This window comes from Delphinapterus leucas, chromosome 14 (genome assembly GCF_059928025.1).
Source record: "Delphinapterus leucas isolate spDelLeu-1000000601 "Yukka" chromosome 14, BTC_Dleu_Yukka2, whole genome shotgun sequence".
Classification (NCBI taxonomy): domain Eukaryota; kingdom Metazoa; phylum Chordata; class Mammalia; order Artiodactyla; family Monodontidae; genus Delphinapterus; species Delphinapterus leucas.
The window spans coordinates 87098545-87113693 of record NC_143142.1 but is presented as its reverse complement, the minus strand read 5'-3'; the positions used below and the strand labels follow the sequence as shown (position 1 = coordinate 87113693).

The 15149-nt window shown below is 44.9% G+C and overlaps 1 protein-coding gene across 13 annotated transcripts in view; it reads right to left on the bottom strand.

Annotated features, from left to right (window-relative positions):
• The window catches only part of ZNF236 (zinc finger protein 236), a 102440-nt gene extending 91020 nt beyond the window's left edge, over positions 1-11420 (bottom strand). For 8 of the 13 annotated variants that reach the window (XM_089895331.1, XM_089895333.1, XM_089895340.1 and 5 more), the window contains exon 1: positions 11091-11420. In XM_089895331.1, the coding sequence (XP_089751457.1) occupies positions 11091-11145 (55 nt within the window). In that variant the 5' untranslated portion in view covers positions 11146-11420. Of the gene's footprint in view, positions 1-3; positions 8154-9075; positions 9315-9956; positions 10192-10389; positions 10561-11090 lie in introns of those variants that run through there. The other 5 variants (XM_089895339.1, XM_089895344.1, XM_022560007.3 and 2 more) reach the window with 5 other exon arrangements.
• Between the last annotated feature and the right edge of the window lie 3729 nt (positions 11421-15149).

Sequence of the window (15149 nt, the reverse complement as noted above, 5' to 3'; positions counted from 1 at the left end):
CACCTATGTGCTTCTGCCCTCTGAGAGGACCGGGGAGGAGCCATCATGAGATCTCACTGGTGCAAGGAAGCCTCCGGAGGCAGGACCCCAGGCAGGACCCAGACTGTCCCCATACACACGTCCCCTCACACACACGTCGCCTCACACACAGACAGGCCCACCGCTCTCCTCAACTGCTCACCCTTCCCGCCACCAAGAACTCCACTTCACTATCAAAATTAAACAAAAACCGGGTTACGAAGATCAGAAATTGAGCACCTTTGCTTCCCTGAGAAAAACTTGAAGACCAGTTTCAAAATCAGTTTAACTCTTTACACAGAGATTCTAAACAGTACATAATAATGGTTGTGTCTCTACCACCCCAAAATGATATAGCCTATCACGGGGTTGTGCAGATTAAACAAGACGACGCTTCCTGGTGCCATGGGGACAAAAGCCCATCAACCGTCTCGGAGCACGGCCACCTCTTTAATGCTCGTCCTTGCTACTCAATACCCTACCCATCACTCCAGACCACGCTCTCCCATGGTAACTACCCACAGGCAGGCCTGGCATGTAACGGCGGGGACAAGATGAGCTGGCTTTCAAACTGCTCTTCCCAGAACAGGCCCAGCACATCAGACCGGCCAGCTTATCTGCATGGCGAAGGTCATCCACATCCCGAATTGGAAGAACCTAGGTGGATCTCTTCCACGCAAAATACCTACGATGTGACACCAAGTTCCAGCAAAACCTACTGCATTTATAGCATTCAGGGATTTAACTCAAATTCGCATCTCTCGACTGAAACTCTTAAGCACTGTGCATTTAAGATCTCAGCTACCCATAAATACTGACGAGGCATTTTCAATTTCTAAAGTAACTAAACCCCAAACTTTTAACCTGTTTTTATTTTGTTTTGAATAAAAATCTTTCCAAAATAGAGTTGCTCTCCCCATCCTCTGCCCTCAACAGGCACTAGCCTCACTTCCCTCTTTCCATCATTCCCTACATTCCTCCAAGAACCCAGCTCTTTAACCATCAACCACCTGCTCTCACTCTGTCACCCTCTGACACCACAGTGCTCTCTGAAGTCACCAAGCAGACGTCTGGGAAGTCTGACAGTCACCCCCCTACTTCAAATCGGTACCACCTTGCCTAATCGCCACCATTCTTTCCCCTCATTTCTACTTTTTTAAAAATTCCTTTCTACTTTCTTTTCTCCCATTTTCTACTGCTCCTCCCACATTTGTCAGCATTCAGGTTTTAGCACAGCTGAGCTTTTTAGGTAAAACTCTGAAGTGAAATGGGCAAAACTAAAATCTAGGCTGTGAGATATCAGGACAGGGGTTAGTCTTACGAGGGTACTGACTGGACGGAGCATGATGGGGGTTTCTAGGGTGCTGGTAACGCCCCATTTCTTAACCTAAGAAATTATATAAATAATTATATGAATTATTAATACAACCCATATAATCTGGGTGCTGATTATATGAGAAAGTTCTTGCTCTGAAAATTCACTGAACTGAACATAATTTCTATTCTTCTCTGTATGTTATATATCAATAGAAGGTTTACGCCAAAGTAAAGTGCTATAATATGCAACTTTCCTTTTCATTCCTGTTTTTTCTTCCAGATTGGGGTCAACCAACTAGGGTCTAGCCTTTCTGGTAAGCAGAGTTTCATGGAACTCAGCCACGCTCACTGGTTTACGTATTACTGTGGCAGTTTGGGGGCTGCGACAGCAATTCAAAGTTACAGCAGAGACCTTAACACCCACAAAGTCTAAAACATTTACCATCTGGCGCTACAGAAGAAGCCTGCTACCCCTGCCCCAGAGGGTAAACCGGGGTTCCATACCGGCCAGCCAGCATTACTGCAATCCCTGCAATGTCTGTTACCCTCCAAGCTCCGTGGCACCCCAGGGACATCCCAGAGCGATAAAGGCATAAAGGGCTGACATATACCATGCTTTACCTTCTACAATAAATAACCTTAACATTTACTTAGGCATAATCTCCTTAAAACTAAGACCTTTGTCTTAGTCATGGGATAGAAAGACTGGACATTGCCCTAAATAATAATTTTCAGAAAATTAATACAATAAAGGCAGCTATCTCTGTATTTCACCATTCTGCCCGATACCTATGTACCTCACTCCACGTCTTCTTACCCCACCCGCTAAAGGCTTTCTGCCAAGCATTTTCAATAAATGCAACAATGAGCATCGGGGCCTTGGTTTGCTACACAATGATTAGCAACTACATATTTCCTAAAAATGTGCAGAGATAGTGTCTTCTAAGTGTGACAAGCGTACCACCAGCAGTCCGTGAGGTGATTTTAGGCAGCACAAGAACTCACAATTTTACTGGCTATGTATTTATTTTAAAGTGTCTTAGTATAAAGTACACTTGAAATTTAGTACGAGGTACTAGCACATGGATAGACATACAGACCAATTGAATAGAACTGAGAGTCCAGAAACAAACCCATACTTCCATCGCGAACTGATTTTTCAACAAGGGGGCCAAGACCACTCACTGAAAGAACAGTCTCTTCAACGAATGGTTCTTGGACAAACGGCTATCCACATGCAAAAGAAGGAAGGTGGATCAGAGACATCCACCTCACTCCATACCACACACAAAAAATAGCTCAAAATGGATCAAAGACATCAGTTTAAGAACTAAAGCTATAAAACTCTCAGAAGAAGACAAAAGGAAAAAGCTTAATGACTGTGGAGGCATGATGGTTTCTTAAATATGACACCAAAGAAAAAGTAGATAAATTGGACTTCATCAAAATTTAAAACCTTTGTGCATCAAAGGATGCTATCAAGAAAGTAAAAAGACAAGCTACAGAATGGGATAAAATATTTGTAAGTCATATATCTGATAAGGGCCTAGTAACCAGAATATATAAAGAATTCTTACAAAAGGCACAAAAAACAAACAACCCAATTAAAAAATGAACAAAGGATTTGAATAGACATTTCTCCAAAGATATACAAATGGCCAACAAGTACATGAAAAGATGCTCAGTGTCATTAATCATTACGGAACTGACAAGCTGATTCTAAAATCTAGATGAGGGACTTCCCAGGTGGTCCAGTGGGTAAGACTCCACGCTCCCAACGCAGGGGGCCCTTGCTCGACTGCTGCTCGGGGAACTAGATCCTACATGCATGCTGCAACTAAGAGTTCACATGCCACAACTAAGAAGCCCACATGCTGCAGTTAAAAGATGCCGCATGCCGCAGCTAAGACCCGGCACAGCCTAAATGAATAAATATTTTTTAAAACCTCTCAAATCATATTTTAAAAAATTTAAAAAATAAAATCTAGATGAAACTGAGAAGTACCAAAAATTATTAGGACAACCATGAAAATGAAAACCAAAGTAGAGGACTTGCATTCACACCACTAGATACCGAAACTTGGACTAAAAGTAATTAAGACAGTAAGAAATTGAACAGGCAGAAACCAAAAAACAATGGGAGAGAACTGAATGCAAAAACAATTCTTCACCTCCACAGTCACCTGATTTACAACAAAGGTGATACTACAGTACGACAAAGGATGACCTTTCCAATAAATAGTGCAGATTAATTAGACATCCACATGTAAAAAGTCTCGACCTTTCCACCATAAACAAAAATCAATTTCGGTTGGTGTTATCAATCTAAAGGTGAGAAGTAAAACAATAAAGCTTCTAGATGAAAATGTCTTCATGATTATAATTGTCAAAAATTACTTAAACAGGTCCCGAAAGTACTACGCATAAAGGAAAGGACTGATAAATTGGACAACATTAAAGTTAAAAACTTCTTTCATGAAAAGATTATCCTTGAAAGAGTGAACATGAAAGTACAAAGAACTCATGTGCAGTATACATAAAGAACTCCTATGGATCAATAATAAAAATACATGTTAACTCTTCACCAAAAATATATAGATGACAAGCACATGAAAAGATGCTTAAGATCATAAGTCATAAGGGAAATGCAAACTAAAACAATGAGATACCCAATAACACACACCTATTAGAAGGGCTAAAAGTCCAAAATAATCAATAATACCAAATGCTGACAAGGACGCAGAACAACAGGAACTCCCATTCATTGCTCGTGAGAACACAAAATGGTGCAGCCACCGTGGAGAGGTTTAGCAAGTTCTCACAAAGCTGTTTATAGTCTCACCGTCTGATCTAGCAATCATGCTCCTTGGCATTTACTCAAATGAGCTAAAATCTCATGCCCTCACAAAAACCTGCGTATGAATGTATACACCAATTTTATTCATAATTACCAAAAAACTGGAAGCAACCAAGATGTCCTTCAAAATGTAAACAAATATACTGTGGTACATCCATATAATGAATATTATTCAGCAATAAAAAGAAAGGAGCTAATCAAGCCATCAAGAGACACGGAGACATGTAAAATGCACACTGCTTAGTAAAACGCAGTCTGAAAAGGCTACATACTATATGATTCCAACTATATGCCGTTCTGGAGCAGGCAAAGCTATGAAGACAGTGCATCCTAATGTAAGCTATAGACTTTGTTTATAATAATGAATCAGAATTGGTTCATTCGCTAGAACAAGACATTAATAACGGGAGGCCGTGAGGAGAAAGATACGGAGTACAGTCTACAGGAAGTCCAAACTATCGGCTGAGCTCTGAGCAAGCCTAAGAACTGCTCTAAAAAGTCTACTAACTAAAGACAAACAAACATCCAACTCAGTAGAAAAATGCGAAAAGACTTAAGAGCTTCACGCAAGAGAACAAATGCGTAATAAACATAAAACCCTTATTAGCACAGAACTGCAAATTAAAAATCAAAACGAGATAACACTACACATACCAGGAGGGCTAAAATATTAAAAGGACAGACAATGCCAAGTGCAAAGAGAGTGAGAAGGCAAAGACTACAGAGCAAATGGGAGGTTAATCCCCTACTGGTGGGAGAGTGAACTGGTACGATCACTCACCACTGCCCACCATGACCCGGAAATGCATGAAGGTTCCTAGCAGCACTTATTTGTAATAACCCAAAACTGGAAACAACCCAAATATCTATAGTAGAAAGGATAAATTAAACGATAGTATGTTCACACAACAGAATACTATATACCTATGAAAAACGAACAAATTTCTGCTATATAATAAGGAGGATCATCTCATAAAAACAAATATTGAATGAATGAAGCCAGAAAGAAAAGGGTACATACTATGAACTCCATTTAGTTCAAAAACAGTTAAACCTAATCTACGGTATCAAAAGAGGACAGTGGGGGTCAGCAGGTAATAGAGAGAACAAGGGGAACTTTTAAGGTACTGCTAATGTTCTGGTTACATATGAAAATTCATGAAGCTTTTCACTTAAAATCTACGCACTTTTCTACATAGATGTTCTATTCAATTAAATTAGTCACCTAAATACAATAATAAAGGAGTTTCAAAAAACACATTTCTGGCTTCTCCTGAAAAAAAATCATTAGCTGTGGCAATAATTAAATGGAGCAAAGTAGGAGCCGGCCCCTGTGGAAAAAATAGGAACTCCAATTCTCCGAAACCCCAGAGCCAGCTATCAACTGCTATCACCTACTACCTTTAACTGCCTCGCTAGTTTGCATTAGTGTCTGACCTACAGACAACTGAGGTTTTGAATTCAGTTAAAGAATTGAGGTATTAAGAGAGCACAGTCTGTTCCTGCAGTTTATTAGATTATATACATTTTTCATTTTAACCCAGAAAAGCCACAGGTTTCACGTTTGCTGAGAGAAATGCTAGAGGAAGGCACCTCGGAGCCCCAGCTCCCTCCCTCCCTCCTTCCCAGCAGAGCGGCCTCAGCCTGGACCACACAGTGGAATCTCCTGTGAGCTTTAAAAGCCGTGATGCCCGGGTCCCACCATAGGCTCAGATGTCACTGGATGAGGCCCAGTCATCGAGAGCTTTAAAAGCTCCCCACATGACTCCATAATGCGCTCCAAGGGTGAACACCACCACCGGAGGTCTTGCTGCGATATTCCACGTGAGAGAATTCTAAAACAAAAAAGAAGTTTGAAAAATATTGCTAATTCCTTGAGCACTGTCTTTGCGTATGGAGACAATGTAAAAACGCTGATATACATTAAGCATTTTAGAACTGCTGAATTGACTCTATCTAATGAAGAATTAGGTTTACTATGGTTTTCCCAGGCTAGGTTTGTGTCAAAGACCAAGATTCTGAACCATGTTAACTCACTACTTGATTCCAGGATCATAAAATCTTTAGATTTTGTGTCTTATCTAATCACACTTTCTTCAAAATACTAAATACTCCAAGTTTCTGTCTACCTAAAAAGTTCGATTATGGAGAGTACAGGTTGCTCCTTTCTGAAGAAATCTTTTCATCCTTCAATACCTGATATTGATAGAAAGTAATTATTTTAAGCAGAATCTATCTCCCCTTAACTGTTACCCACCAATGACACCTAGTTTTGCCAGGGAAGCAGAGTCCCCTTAAAGCCTCAGAGCACTTCCCCTACTGCCCTGTAAGAAGTTCAAGCTCTACTTCTGTTAGCTATGCTAGCAGTCTCCGCCCCTTGAAGGAAGAGTACAGAGTTACTGAATTCATCGGAGAAAATCTAAAATGGCCTGAATTGGTAATCTGAGCAAGAACAGAATTGTTTATTCCTTTGGCTCAAGGTCTGCCTGCCTCAGCTCTCTGGAAATGAAGTATTAACAAATATCCCTTCAACAGAAAACAGAAACTTAGCAGGAGACCAACTAAAGGTTCAAGCTAGGCAGAAAAGGTTTGCACCATTCTACTGGAAAAACAGAAGCCATACAAGATCCCAAAATGTAGTTTCCATCCAGATCACATTACGGCTTATTAAGAGTAAACTAAAATAACAATGATAAAAAAAAACCCTATCTCACTCATCTTTATATTCCCAGGACAGTGCCAGGCACAAAGGCGAGTGCTCAACAAATACTCCCCCATCAATTTATGTAACAGATGGGGCTTACTTCTTTACTTATGTCCTAAAGGTAATTATTACTTTAAGACACGTTTTTATTCTACTGACAAGGGATTAATCTCCAAAATATACAAACAGCTCATACAGCTTAATATCAAAAAAACATACAACGCAATCAAAAAATGGTCAGAAGACCTAAATAGACATTTCTCCAAAGAAGACATAGAGATAGCCAACAGGCACGTGAAAAGATGCTCAATATCGCTGACGATTAGAGAAACGCAAATCGAAACTACAATGAGGTATCACCTCACACCAGTCAGAACGGCCATCATCAAGAAGTCTACAAATAACAAATGCTGGAGAGGGTGTGGAGAAAAGGGAACCCTCCTACACTGTTGGTGGGAATGTAAATTGATACAGCCGCTATGGAAAACAGTATGGACATTCCTTAGAAAATTAAAAACAGAGTTGCTATATGATCCTGCAATCCCACTTCCGGGCATGTATCCGGAGAAACTCTAATTCGAAAAGATACATTCACCCCAATGTTCAGAGCAGTTCTAGTCACAATAGCCAGGACATGGAAGCAACCTAAATGTCCATCAACAGAGGAATGGATAAAGATGTGGTACATATATACAATGGAATATTATTCAGCCACAAAAAAAGAATGAAAGAATGCCATCTGCAGCAACGTGGATGGACCAAGAGAGTATCACACTAAGTGAAGTAGGTTAGAGAAAGACAAATACCACATGATATCACTTATATGTAGAATCTAAAAAAAAAAAGATACAAATGAGCTCATTTACAAAACAGAAATAGACTCACATACATAGAAAACAAACTTATGGTTACCAAAGGGGATTGGGGGTGAGGGGGAGGGAGAAACTAGAAGTTTGAGATTAACATATTCACACTACTATATATAAAACAGATAAACAACAAGGACCTACTGTATAGCAGTAGGGAATAGGGAACTCCACTTGATACCTTATAATAACCTATAATGGAAAAGAATCTGGAAAAGAATATATGTATATGTATAATGATCACTTTGCTAAGTTGCATTTAAAAAAAAAAGGAAATTTTTTGAGCAGACCTCCTCCTCATTTCTGGAGGTTTCAGTTTTGACATCATTTTCCTTGGGAAGCCTAGACCACCAGTGACCGTTACCTGCTGCCATAAACAGTGTTCCTGCCGTCAGAGGACACACACCGTCCTGAGACCCAAGGCAGAGACCTCGTCTCTCTTCTTAAACTCTGCACCCTCAGCCCCTAGCACAGTGCCCACCTACGACAAGAAGTGCTTCAAAATGCTTGCTGAATAAATGAATTAACCCACATGTAGGGCTTTATAGTTATGAGGGCAGAGCAATGCAATGGACCCTTTGGACTCAAAGGCAGATTCAAATCCAACTCTGACACTTACTAGCTGAGTAGACCTTCCATATCACTTAACCTCTCTGAGCCTCATTTCCCCTATAAAAATATAGGGGAAATATAGGTGTTGTGTAAAAATCCCCACCTCCTACCTTCCATGTTTTTCTTAGAATAAAATTCATAATGAGTGACACAGAAAAACAAGCAATATAATTTCAGATTATGAGAAACATTAAAATCGTAATTAAAATCGTAAACTGTTAGAGCAACAGTCCCCAAACCTTTTGGTTTCAGAACCCCTCGATATTCTTAAACATCACGGAGGACCCCAAAGACCTTAACTTTCTACAGGTTATACCTATTGACAGCTGCCCTACTAGAAATTAAAACTGAGCAACTTTCCAAACGCTTATTCACTGAAAAATAAATCTAGTCCATGTTAACATAAACACACATTTTTGTGTAAAACATACTCTCCAAAAACATAGTAAGAGGAGTTTTCACTTTTGTACATCTTCTCAAGGTCTCCTGTAACAGAAGACAGGTGGATGCTCACATCTGCTTCTGCTTTCTCTCTGTTGCAATACGTTGTTTTGAGTGAAATACATGAATATAGCGCTGCCTCACAGGGTTGGGTGTCGCCACCACGGCTCCTGCTGAAGAGTCAGCAGTTTCACCCTTAATGGCCTGTGTATGATTAGTGAAAAGCCCAACGGACTTAGTATCACTACAAGAATATTTACCTTGCAGATGCCTGAAACTGTCTCCAGAACTCCCAGGGGTCCATGAACCAACTCTGAGAACCACTGTGGTAGAGAATGACTGGTCTAAGGCAGGGAAAGCAACTTTCAGAAAGGTCTGAGGAAGGAGGCCTCTCTCGGGAAGCTGAAGCCCAGAATGAGCAAAGGGGTGGCTTCTCAGAATAGGGAGCAGCAAAGGCCCTGAGGCAGAAACAAACGTGGCCTCGTCCAGGAACAAAGGACTGAGGGCAAGGAAAGAGAAAGGAGAGTCAGACTCAGGCCAGATCAGGCAGGGTCCTGCAAGGAGTGGGACTGTAAGTTAAAGGGATGAAGGATCCTCGGCATACTTCTAATCAGGGTGTGGCACCTTATTTACATTTGAAAGAGATGCCTCAGGCTGACAGGTGATGGAGACCAGCAAAGACCAGTCAGAAGGCTCCCACAGAGGCCCGCCTCACAGTCACACTGCAGAGGGAGGGAGCAGGGCCGACTGAAAACACGCCTCTGAGGGCGAAGCTACAAAATTATGAAACGCCTTGGGGAGTAAGGGAAAGAATTATTTTTCAGTTTGGGGCCCGAAAAAGCAGGTGAACGTTGATGCCATTTGGTCAGACGGGAAAGACTGGGGGAAGAAGAGGTCGCAGCCGTATTCCAATGTAAAGTTCACATTCTTTCTCTACCCTAAGCCTTTCCCAAGCGACTAAGAACTGCGGGACACTGCACTTCACGTTATTTTTTTGCATAAATCATATTAACGAAAAAAAAATTAACACTGACCAAAACAAGGCCCGATCAGGGAGCGAGGCCTTTAAGACCTCCTTCCAGACACCATCAGCCACTAACGAGAACTCTAGCAGCCACTAGCCAACTACAAACGTGCACACCTGGCCTGTTCTCCAGCGACACCTCTCCCGCGGAAACTCGCGGGCGCTGCAGCCCGGTTCCCATGCCCGTGAACTTCAGCAACTGCAGTAAGAGCACTGACAACGCCGCTAATCTTACACCTAGTCTCTCCTCCTCTCTTCCCAAACGCCGCAGCGGCAAAATGGAACGGACGCAACGGCCTTCCCTTCCAGACACCACCTCTTTCTCTTCCGAAATCCGGAGCGCCCGCCCGCCTGGGTCCCGAGCCTCAGGGGAGGGTGACGCTGGGCCACCGAGCCCGGGCCCGGAAGACGGTGCACCTGGACACGAGCCCCGCACGGTCTCGGCCCACGTGTCACCGCGGGGGTACCCGCTCCCGAGCCCCCCGCAGGCGCCCCCCCGGGGCCGCGGCAGCTCGCGGTCGGGCCGGGCCCGCCACCCCCGGGGACGCACACCGGGCCGGCGCCTTCTCCTCAGAAAGGCCTCCCACGACCTGCGGCAGCCGGGCCGGGAGAGCGGCGGGCGGGGGAGCGGGAGGAAGGTGGCGGGCGGGGGAGCGGGAGGAAGGTGGCGGGCGGGGGAGCGGGAGGAAGGTGGCGGGCGGGGGAGCGGGAGGAAGGTGGCGGGCGGGGGAGCGGGAGGAAGGTGGCGGGCGGGGGAGCGGGAGGAAGGTGGCGGGCGGGGGAGCGGGAGGAAGGTGGCGGGCGGGGGAGCGGGAGGAAGGTGGCGGGCGGGGGAGCGGGAGGAAGACGCCGAGGACGGGGGAGGAGGACGGAGTGTGGAGGGGGGAGGAGGAACGGGGGGGGGAGGAGAAGAGAGAGTAGAGGAGAGAGAGGAGGAGGGCGGCGGCGCGCGCCTCGCCCCCGGCCCCGCCGCCCGCCCGCGCGGCCCAGGAAAGTAGGCCCAGCCCGGCGGAGGGGCCGGCCGCGCCGCGCCGGTATCATTCCGCCCGCACCCTGCGACCCAGCAGTCGGGCGGCGGCGGCGGTGGTGACGGTGGCAGAGCGCCCACCTCGGCCCGGACCCGGCTCCCGGTCCCCAACCCCAGCCCGCTCCGCCGCCCCCGGCCCAGCCCGCTCCCGGCGCCCCCCGCGCCGCGTCGGGGGACTATATTCGCGCGGAGCGGCACAGCGCGGCCGGGCCGGGGCCGCTTACCGGTCTCGCCGCGCGCCTTGCTCTCCTTGGGCTTCGGGGGGCGGCCCCGCGGCATCGTCGGCGGCGGCGGCCCACCCCTCGGCCGCACACACACTCACACACATACACTCGGCGGAGCGCGCACGCGCGGGGACCGGACGCGGGGGCGCGGCGCGCACCCGGCCGAGCGGCGGAGGCGGGCGGAGCGGCTCGAGCGGACGCGGAGTCCCGGCCGAGCGCCCGCGGGCCTCACGGGGGGAAGGCGCCCAAGCGAGCGAACCGGAGAGCTCGAACCCCGCCAACTTCGGCGGGTTCCATGGCCTGGCGGGCCGTGTTCGGGGCGTTGGGGGCGGGCGCGCGGTGGGGGCTGGGAGCGGCGCCGTGCGCATGCGCGGTCGGCCGTTCGGGCCTGGGCGGACGGAGGGCGAGCGGCCGCGGTCACCTAGCGGCGGCGCCTCCCGAGGTGTTGGGCAGCCGAAGTCAACGCAGCCGGTAAGGCCGTCGGGAAAGTAAGTAGGAAAGGTGTCCTTGTAACGGGCCGAGGTGGTAAGAAGGAGCTTTCCAGGTGGAGTCAGGTAAAAGAAACAACCCAGCCGCGGGTCCTTCCTGTGCCGCGTGCGTAGTCTGCGTCCTGTGTGTGTATATGCTCGTGTAATTCCAGGAAAACTGGGCGCTCCATCTCCCCGGGTTGCTTCCGGAAGGCCTTTGAGAGCATCCCTGTGAAAACCACAGGGGCAAAAAGGCTGGGAGCCTAAATTTACCCAAAACATCGACCTTGGACTGAGGATGACCCATCCAGAAGTCACTTATGTTCCTATCCTCTGATGTCATGCATTAAAATTTACAATTTCAAATGTGTCCATCTGTTATTTTTGTTGTTGTTGCCCATACTGACTTAACCCAAAACCCGAACAGGAACATGACGGCAGAGTGCTAAGTGAGGTCAAGCAAAGCCAAAAGAAAGTAGTCTAACATCGTCTTAGTATCCTCAGAAAAATTAATGCAAAGCCATAAATAATGACCACCAACTGCACGCAGGGTATTATGAGGGAATACAAAGGTTAACAAGACAATCTGTCCCCCCGAAAAACTTGGAACCATGGGGCAAGAAACACAAAACTAGTCAAAAATCCACAGAGAACCTTGAAAAGGACAACGTTAATTATAGTTAGAAAAGTAAATACAAAAGACCCCTCTCTTAACTGAAACTTAGTAAGTGGTTGGGTGCTAACAGATGGTAAAGGGTTTTCTACGTGGAGGCAACAGGTGAAGAAGGAGGTAAAGAAGGAAAAACTAAAATGAGTCTTATCTGTTAGGGGTTTTATATACATCCAATTCCTGAAAAAACTAAACACGTTCAGGTTCTTCAACCTCCCGACATCAGGCAGCCAGTGAATGGCAGATGGGATTTAGCAATGAACATTTCCTGTTCTTTAACTTCTTAGCATGTTTTAGTGCCTTACATAAAATACTTCTAATCCGTACAACATTCCTTCAAGGTACTCTTTTAGGAATGAGATTCAGAGAGGTTAAGTAATTTGCTTAAGGCTACATAGCCTGTAAGCAAATCCAAGACGCAAACCAAATCCGCTTACCTGTTAACCTCATGCTCCTAGTTGCATCAAAGCAGAAGTCTACGTTAAGTTTAGACAAAATATGACAGGGGCTTCCCTGGTGGCGCAGTGGTTGAGAGTCCGCCTGCCGATGCAGGGGAAACGGGTTTGTGCCCCGGTCTGGGAAGATCCCGCTGGGCCCGTGAGCCATGGCCGCTGAGCCTGCGCGTCCGGAGCCTGTGCTCCGCAACGGGAGAGGCCACAGAGGTGAGAGGCCCGCGTAACGCAAAAAAATATATATATATATGACAGTACTACCATATGCATGTTAGGGGTGGAGTACCTTGTAAGGCTGAGAAAATAGATTGGAGGCAGATAATAATCCTTGGTCATTTATAAATCAATTTGGATGATGGTGATGTGTTTGTGAATGTATACCCTATTTTGTTCTGAAAGAGATTTGAAGCAGTTTATATCAGGGGAAAAACATGAGGAAGTCAGGACAATGGAAACAATAGAAAAAGTGAGTAAGCACCCAAACTAATGAAATGCTTATAAAAGGCAAATAGGAAATCAAACTCCAGGTTTCTTAGCCCAAGCAGAAAAGTAGACATGATTAGTTACAAGATCCTCACTTTATCCATGAAAGAGAGCTGCACCTCTATCACTGTACCCGCTATGTAGTTCCGTAGGTTTCTTTCTTCATCATACATGTATACCTACACATATCTGCAGAGACGTTTTGACTTCTTCCCTTCTGGTTTGGATGACTTTATTTCTTTTTCTCGCCTGTTGTTCTGGCGAGGACTTTGCAGTGCAACGCTGAATAGAAGTGAGCGTGGGCACCCTTGTCTTGTACCTAGTCATAGTGGGAAAGCTTTGAACGTTTCACCACGAGTAAGATGTTAGATGTGGTTCTGTCATATCTGGCCTGTATTATGTTGAGGTACGTTCTTTCTCTACACAATTTGTTGCGAGTTTCTAGCACGAAAGGATGTTGAATCTTGTGAAGTGCGTTTTGTGCATCTGTTGAAATGAGCATATGGTTTCCATCAATGTGGTATATCACATGCACTGTTCTTCGTTGCTTTACAGGAATAAGTCTGCTTGCTCGTGGTGTGTGCGCCTCTTACTGTGCTGCTGGAATCACTTTGTGGATATTTTGTTGAAAATGTTGGCATCCATGTTTGTGAGAGGTATTGGCCTATAGTTTTCTTTTTTTTTGCTGTGTCTTTATCTGGCTTCGGTATCAGGATAATTCTGATAAAAATGAGTTTGGGAGTGTTCTCTCTTCAATTTTTGAAAGGGTTTGAGAAGGATTGGTGTTAATTCTGCTTTAAATATTTGGTAGAATTTACTGGTGACACCACCTAGTCTTGGGCTTTTCTTTGGTGGGAGCTTCTTGATTACTGTTTCAATCTCCTTACTCATTATCGGCTTATCCAAATTTTCTGTTTCTTCATGATTCAGCCTTGGTAGGTTGTATATAGGTTGGTTTTCTATACTCACCCTCCTTGGTGTGTCAGAGGGTTCCATGGAGGACTGCTCTTTTCCTCCTTTTCATTTCGAAGTTGATAACTATATCAGACATTTAAAAAGGGGGCATAAAACATATCCTCCCCAGAATCACCACACAGGGCACAGCTAGAAAACAGGACCAACACCGTGGAATCTCCATATGTGACCATGACTGAGAATGTCCTCCCCCTAGAGATGCCTGCTCTCCTGGTACTATAATAATCATCCCCTTGCCTTTACGGTTGTACAGTCTATTTAGATGTCTTTAAATAAACGAAGTATTCGTCAGTTGGCCCAGCTTTGGAACTTTTTCTTAAAGTTCTTCCAAATTCTGCTTCTTGCTTCTTTGCTCAATATTGTGTTTGTGAGATTCAGTGATGCTGGTGCATAGAGCCGCAGTTCACTTATTTTCACTGTTGTATTTCATTGTAAGACTATGCCACAGAGTGTTCATTCAGTCCATGATGGACTTTTGGGTTATGTCAAGTTCTGTTTTGTTTTGTTTTTAAACTTTTACTGGAGTAGAGTTTACAATGTTGTGTTAGTTTCAGGTATACAGCAAAGTGAATCAGTTATACATATCTCCACTCTTTTTTAGATTCTTTTCCCATATAGGCCATTACAGAGTATTCAGTAGAGTTCCCTGTGCTATACAGCAGGTTCTTATTAGTTATCTGTTTTATATATAGTAGTGTGTATATGTCAGTCCCAATCTCCCAATTTATCCCTCCGCCCCATCCCATGGTAACCATAAGTTTGTTATGTACATCTGTGACTCTACTTCTGCTTTGTAAATAAGTTCATTTGTGCCCTTTTTTAAGATTCCACATGTAACTGATATAATATATTTGTCTTTCTCTGTCTGACTTACTTCACTCAGTATGGCAATCTCTAGGTCCATCCATGTTGCTGCAGATGGCATTATTTTGCTCTTTTTATGGCTGAGTAATATTCCATTGTATATATATATACCACATCTTCTTTATCCATTCCTCAGTTGATGGACATT